The sequence below is a fragment of the Montipora capricornis genome, chromosome 9 (genome assembly GCF_036669925.1).
Source record: "Montipora capricornis isolate CH-2021 chromosome 9, ASM3666992v2, whole genome shotgun sequence".
In the NCBI taxonomy this organism is placed as follows: domain Eukaryota; kingdom Metazoa; phylum Cnidaria; class Anthozoa; order Scleractinia; family Acroporidae; genus Montipora; species Montipora capricornis.
In genome coordinates this window covers 31,764,773-31,772,272 of record NC_090891.1, presented here as the reverse complement: position 1 = coordinate 31,772,272, position 7,500 = coordinate 31,764,773, and the positions used below count along the sequence as shown (strand labels likewise).

The 7,500-nt window shown below is 41.0% G+C and overlaps 1 protein-coding gene and 1 long non-coding RNA gene across 2 annotated transcripts in view; one reads left to right on the top strand and one right to left on the bottom strand.

Annotated features, from left to right (window-relative positions):
- Nucleotides 1–7,500, top strand: part of LOC138014978 (uncharacterized) — a 177,416-nt gene that overhangs the window by 113,366 nt on the left and 56,550 nt on the right. The gene's annotated exons all lie outside the window — the stretch shown is intronic.
- LOC138014959 (TPR and ankyrin repeat-containing protein 1-like) overlaps nt 1–7,500 on the bottom strand; it is a 47,431-nt gene that overhangs the window by 16,936 nt on the left and 22,995 nt on the right. Inside the window, exons 12-18 of the mRNA XM_068861852.1 lie at nt 7,493–7,500; nt 6,512–6,897; nt 5,477–5,707; nt 5,153–5,377; nt 3,749–3,899; nt 2,456–2,878; nt 1–2,036 (exon numbers count right to left, since the gene is read on the bottom strand). The exon at nt 1–2,036 is cut by the window's left edge and continues 1,281 nt beyond it; the exon at nt 7,493–7,500 is cut by the window's right edge and continues 143 nt beyond it. Coding sequence (XP_068717953.1) covers nt 1–2,036; nt 2,456–2,878; nt 3,749–3,899; nt 5,153–5,377; nt 5,477–5,707; nt 6,512–6,897; nt 7,493–7,500 — 3,460 coding nt within the window. The remainder of the gene's footprint in view (nt 2,037–2,455; nt 2,879–3,748; nt 3,900–5,152; nt 5,378–5,476; nt 5,708–6,511; nt 6,898–7,492) is intronic.

Here is a 7,500-nt window from a genome sequence, read left to right as displayed (position 1 = left end):
TGCAGGGCAAGCATGGCAAAGTTCCTTGAAATTCTTTTCGACTTCTCGACAAAGTACAGTATTCTTTGTTATAAACACTTGATGGAGATGTTCGAGGTTGGTGCTGCTTGTGTCTTGAAGACTTTGCTCTTCAAACTGGATTTCCTCGACAGGTATGTGGGGGTATGATGTACGTTTCTGCAAATGAGATTCTTCAGAATCGTCTCGTACCTCCGAGGCTGCGGCAGATGCATTCCAAACGTCATTGTCCTGACCCAGTGAGGTGTTTGATGCTGATGGAGGGTCTTTACTGCAAGTTCCCTGTTGGATTGATTTTTTCCTCGTTTCTTCTTCTTCTTTTTCTTGTTGTTGTTGTTGTTGTTCTTCTTCTTCTTCCTGGCAAATGGCTTCCTCCTGTACCAAATACTTTGGAATGTAAGGACCAGCAGTGAGAGCCTTTTCCCAATAACGCCGAAAATGACCCCATAAGCGATATAGACTACAGGTGGTCTTTCCCGTGCCACTGCGACCCAATAAGATAATAGGGGTTGCTGGATCGGGTTGGAGGTTAACAATGGCATATTCGAGTTCTGTTATCTTGAAGGGAAAGTCAATCTTTGTAGAAGAATCGCTTTCTAAAACTGATTTCACCAGAGGTGTATTAAACGAGTAAAACTTGAGGATGTGGTAGTCTTGATCATTTGCACTTGCTGGTGGGTAGAAGATCGTTGACAAATCCTGACCGATAATAGTCTTCTGAGCTTCTTTCTTTTTTCTTTCAAGTTTGGAGGCTTGATTACCCTCCTCAACTTCCGTGTACTTGTTTGGCAAGCACAGGTTTGATGATGACGCAGCGTTATCCATAGGGCTCCCTTTCAACTTTGTTTTTGTGAGGCAGTCCATCCCTCGATTAATTGATTTGATGATACGTTCGATTGAGCGCTGAAGCTTGTCATGGTCTAACACGATATCCCAGACACGGATAATGTCACAGTAGATTCGACCTCCCGCATTTTCTGCGTTTAAACGATGCTCTGGCGAATCACTCAATCTGTTGGAAAAGGCGACAGTCTTTTCCCAAATAATTCGCTGACTTTTTGTCAACTTCGTCTCGTAAAGTTGGATACCTTCTCTCTTCGCTTGACCTTCCAACCTCTTGCAAAGGTTTTCAGTACTCCATCTTCCATTTGCTAGCATTCGTATTTTATCCACAATACGTTTTCGCAAGTTGTTACCAACCTTTTTACTCCTCATGATCTTCCAAACATCATCTGTGCAGTCCACTTCCCACGAAAGGTTCTCAAAAGGTGAATTAAAATCAATTTCGGCCTCTCTTTTGTCATAAGTGGGCTCTTCCTCTATAGATTCATCGTCAATGACGTCACGTCTCGTGTCTTTATGTTCCAGAGATCCTGTAAAGACCTCCTTGTTGTTGTTGTAGCTGTTATTCATTGTTTCGTTTTCATGTTCCCTGATCATGTCAGCAGAAACATATTTCCCTTCTAATGCTTCGTTGCTTTCCTGTTCATCTAATGTATTTAATGGAGGAAATAGCACATATTTCGACAAAGTCTCTATAAGTCTAGCAACATTTTCTCTCATTTCTATGCGCCACTGCTGTTTTTCGTGAATCTTGCTTACTCCGCCTTCCCTTGATTTATGTTCTTTGTTATCGCCACTAGAAACGGACCACTCATCATTTTCAGTTTTTGCTGGTGTGACAACTTGAGACTTTTCTTGTTTGGCTGAGGCATTTTCTGAGTCTGTTCTGGGAGAGATGAGATGAGGAGCTTCGGATTTTATAGAGCTCATAGCGGCACTGATTATTTTCCGGCGAGGATCCTTTCGGCGAAGTATGTCAATAGCCCTCTTTCCTTTCTTGTTGCGAAAATGTGGATTGACATTAGCACCCTGGAGAATTCTGATTGCATCACGCCTATGTTTTGTCGGCTTCCCAGTACATACCAGATGGTAAAGAGTATTCCCAGCACTGTCCCGAACAGATTGAAAACCAGGGATATTCGATCCCAACATCGCTTCTAGGAATCTTAAATTTCCTAAGAAAGCAATATAAATTCAATAAAACACGCGAAAAGTCATAACTACTCATTCAGTTAATCTCGTAAGGGTTAGGGCTTAGGGTTCTCTCTGAAAAATCCAGACCTAACAGGGATTGGAACCCACTATCTATGCACTACCCTACCAACTGATCTGAGTATCATGGGTTCCAATCCAATTTATGCCTGGATTTTCTTTAGCTTGGCTTGCAGCTGCTTAAGTTGCTTATCAAACTGGGATGATCTTTCTTACTTTCATTTCATTCATAGAAATCTCATTATACCTTCGATTTTTTGCAATAGTTGTCCACACAAGAAGTGATGATTTGTGGTGATTGTGGGCCTCCCTGATGCTTCACAAAGAACTCACGGAAACTAATTAACCTATGCGTCAGCAAAAACACCAATTCAATAAATACCATTTTCGAGGCCTTTCTTTAAGGATTTGTGAATTATAGGGTCACCATCGTGGCTTGCTACGCAACAGTTTCCACCCATCTGTACAAGCTTCTCCACAAGTGGCAGGTCTTCCGTTTTCAAAGCTTCTTCAAGAGGTATAATTTGGGATCCCTCGATCTTGTTTGCTGAGGCACCATTCTCAAGGAGAGCAAACATTAACAAAGGTTGCTTGGAGTGAAAATGATGAATTACTTCACCAAGCGGGACACTAGAGGCGTCGATATTTGTTGCCAGTCCTCCTCTCCCAAGTACCTGTGTCGATGGCCCTCCTCCTCCGATATAAAGGACCCTTAGCTTGTCCCAGTCCTTCCTTTCGATCACTTTGTTGGTCACTTCCTTCAGCAGATGGCTCGGGAAAGGAGCTGTGAGGGCTGAAGTTCCCTCTAAGAACATAAAATAACCAGTCGAGATAAAATTACTTAGTATATACTAAAACAGTGGATAGCGTTAAGGCGCGCTCTTGTTGGCTACTAGAATATCCTCTGCTTTTCACCTTTGCTTTTCACCTCCGAGCAACTCGCGCGAGATTTGAGTTCGAAAATGTTGTCATCGATGCAGGAATAAATGAGTTGAAATCATCTCGGTACTATATTATCTCACTGTTTTAGTAGATATTAAAACAACTTTTCACCTCAGTGGTGGATGTCTATCTCTCCGCTTCGCGGCTCGGTAAATATCCACCACTAGCCACCTCCACTTCGGTGAGTAGTTGTTAAATATCAAATAGTTGTACGAAAAGCATTGTTTCACCGGTTTATTAGTCCTTCTTCCGACTTTCTTTGATGCCATTCGTAAAGAGCCAAAACAGTCCTAAGTCGTACTCCTATCTTAAGACAAGAATACACCATAGGAGAGAGTATTTTTTATGCATTGGTGCCAGATGGTGATGAGCTTGCACCTCTCGCACTTTTGCCTCGTAAGCCAGTTTTGTAATCATAATCGAAACATAAATTGAAGAAGGCGGCTCATCAACTTGTTATCGATTCTATAATTTCCACTTTAAGCAAAACTAGTTACACACTTCTCGGTAGGTCTTGTAATTAAGTTAGCTTCTATTGAATTATGCTCTTCAGTTTCTCCTCTCTTTACTAATTTTTTTTCAACCAAATATGTGTTAAACGTCTTGTTGTGTCTGAGCCTCGCTTGTACTTTCCGTAACTCATTGCACCCCGCATTGAAAAAATGCTGCTGTAGCATGTTTTCTCGGGGAAATTATAATTTTGAATAAAACAGTCGCTTTTTCATTAACCTACCATCAAGGGTCATAGCAGTATCCAGGGCGTCACTCAGAAGGTCGCGAATGAGTTCCTCAGCAGTAGTGCGTCTAATGCACTCATTAATTGCTGTCATCGTCTCTGATGGTCTTTCCAGATGTCTTAAACATTTGACTTGACAGAGATACCCCTAGAAAGGATGTTTGTTTGAACCTTTTGTTGTTAAGAAGTGTTACACGGTAACGATAAGCGAGCAGACGCCTTCGATCTTGCTAGATAAGTCGAGAAGAGGAAGGGACTTTCACCTATCTACGAAGATCAAGGGGCCTCTGCTCGCAATGAAACTGGAAGTAAGGGGTTAGTACAGTGATTGGATCATCCGCCTACGACCGATGTTACCGAGTATGATTTCCGCACTCATCGTCGTACGTACCCCGAGGGACTTTGTACTCGTTCTCGCCCTTGAATAGGCCATTTTCGAAATATCAATATTCAGCTTGATAGTGAGGCAGAGAGGACAAAAACAATAGAAACAAGTTGCAACGAATGTGAAAGATATTAGCATACCATCCACTTTCCTTTGTCTTTGACCTCTTAACCTCTCGTATAAGCTGAATTTTAATATATCGAAAGTGGCCTATTTGCGATTATCCTGAATTGTTAGCTTGTAAGACTGAAAGCTTGATATGGATTATGGGAAATGGTCATATTTGTTTGAAAAGACAACCCAAGCGTATGGACATAAGACACAAACCTGGGAATGTTGGTTAACCCATCACCTAACTACTCGACCACCACACCGCTAGCTGCTCAGGGACAATATTTTAAACACTATTTGATAATGCTGTATTATCATTCGCCAACAAACGACATTAAACACTACAAAAGGTCGGTTTCCAAACTTCACGACAAAGCTACACATTTTAATATCAAAGCTTAGGCCTAAATTATTAATCTAGCTTCGGCCGAATTATTCTTCAACAGTGATATTCTATGGTAGAATAAATAAATATTTTTTTGCGCAAGTCGGTGTCTTGATCTTCAGTGGTAAAGCAGAAAGAAGCGGTTCCTTTAGAGTGGAAACTCCGGGTTCAAATCCAATCCACGGATATGATTTTTTATTTCCTTATTTTCTCTGCTACTACAAGTCCTGGGACACAGTGTCCAAAATTCACGATAATAGTGAATTCAAAGCAAATTAACAATTCAAGGTAATCGCGACTTCATGGGCGGGAACTGGGGGGTTTCATCACCATCTAGCCTTTTATAATGAGCAGATAGAATCCAGCTGTACCAAAATTTAAGCTGGAGAAGAGGAGTCAGTGGAGAAGGCTTCTTCCAAATTAAAGAGCACCTAAGATGGACATTAATAGCGAAGAACGCGATAGATGTCGTAGAAACAGTGGGATAAAATATTTATTAGCGTGATAAAGTTGTGATTACCTCTAGCAATGCTGGCGTCATTTTCGTGGCTTTTTTTGCGTCTTCCAATCCATCCGCATAATTACCTAATTGGTTTTCAACCTTTGACCGTTGGCATAACAAGAGCGAAAGACTCAGATCATTAGTTGTGTACATCACGGCCAGATTGACACACTCCTTACAAATGCTGTGGAAGCCCTTCTCAAACAGGTCGGAGGCACGCATCTGCCATCGCTTGGCTTTTTCCTGAGAAAAGATGAAAAATGTGAGCTTAATAATGTGATTTTACTGAGCCCCATCTTTCTCTCACGGTAAAACTTAAAGACTCAAAACTTCACTGAATACCTCCGATTTGACTGAATGGAGTTTATAGCATTCTTTCCCAGCAGCGATCGCCTTTTCGTGCTCGTTTAGCTTAAAGTGCGCCTCTGCCAAAGAGTGGTATGCCTGTACAAATATTGTTTCTGTGTGGTCATGCGGGAGGTGGAGGCACATGCTGAGTAGCATAACTGCTTTTTTGTGGTCATTTTTGTCGAGTGCCTTTCGACCAAGATGATACCACTGTTTTGGTTGACCCTGCAAAGGAGATTATGATGAGACTGTTAGACAAATGCCGTGACTTTGTCGAAAAATGCAAACTGACAAATTTTTCCACCTGTCTGGGCAAAATATCTAGTACCAAACCCAACAAAGGTCCAGGGACAATTACGCAATTTCAGATCCATATGTTCACAAACAAAAGTTGTCAACTCGCTATCCCAATTTTACCCTTGGAATTAGTAAAAATCAGTTAAGAATTGTCTCTTCATACTCCGTAATGTTGCAACATTGGGGGGGGGGGGGGGGGATTGGGCTGGGTCGGATCCAGGGGGTGGAACAAGTGGTTGGGTCTTTAATGGAGCCTCCCTAAAGTGAAAAATGAAAAACGTCAGTTAAACTTGTGCAGTTCCTGAACAAAATCGAAGTGGTAAAATACCTCACACGTAAGCTTACTCATTGTTTCAAATACCGCAAAACCCAAGAATTTCAAGATATTAACCTAGAATCATCCTTAAGAAAGCATGAAATTTACATTTTGGACAATTGGAATCTTCCCCAAGACTAAATCAAGGATCCACTTCAACTGAGTGAGGGATGGAGAAAATTGTTTCTGATGATATTGATTTGGCGCATATTTCTTAACAAGCCTAAAGACTGCATGAGGGATAAAAGTCAGCATAAAAACTTGCATCATTTAAACAACACACCTTATTTTATATTTATCTGCCAAAGGTTAAATGGCGCAAGGTGTCGCTCTATTGATGGATCCTTTGATTTCATCAAGAAAGATTAGAAATTCGAAACATTATTGGGGTGGCCAAAAAAAGTAGGAGTTTGTACCTCTTTGTTAATAAATATTTCATTCCCAACGATGCAAGATGGATCGGCGTTGTTCCTTAACAAAGTCACAGCCAGGTTAAACTTCATTACTTCCATAGCAACTAGCAGAGGGGGTCTTTTACAATCACGCAGTCCATCCGGTGGGGCTTCTCGCAACAGCAGATGTTTAACAAGCTCGTCCAGATCGTCAATGTCGGAAGCAATCAAAAGGTCCAATGGCACGAATGAAGCGTCACATTCAAACGCTATCCCTCTAGATGACTTATTGGATTTCGAGCCAAGGTAGAGAAATTGCAATTTCTTCCACTCATTCTTCTCTGTCGCTTCTTTTACCAAATGTAAAAGAACTGAAGGCGAAAATGTGCATGTGATTTGAGCCTCTCCACCTTTTAAAGAGATAATGAATGCAAAGAATCAAGATATTTATAACTCAATATATGATTTCTTCAGTGGGGATTGCATTTATATTCGACTAAGATAAAAATTCACGTTGTTAATTAGCTACATGATGGTAAAATGATTAAAATTACGCGTTAATGCAAGCTACAAAAACAGGTACACATTAACTTGAGGGTACGGCTATGAAGACGGTGGTACAAGCTAGGTTTTGTTGAATCAACCGAACTGGCTTTTAGAGGGAATTCAACTTAAGGATGTGTTGTAAGCACCTCTCCGATAGAATTTCAGTGACTTTGTTGATACATGTAAGGTTAAAAACTGGTGTAATTTATTTATCGATCACAGAAGCTTGGTCATATGGAGAACTTATCTCCTGTACTTTTGTAAGCCACCTGAGTCCAAAAACGGCAGTGAAACATTTGACAGCCATAGCGTCAGTTGTCCAGAACTCAAAGAGTGAAAACGCAGCTACTGAGCGTACTGAGTATGCGCATCACAAAGCATCACTAGTCTCACCGATTAGCCAGATTTAATGTTTTTAAAATTCCAAATCGGTATTTTAATACAAAAAGATGAACCAACCTGGTATA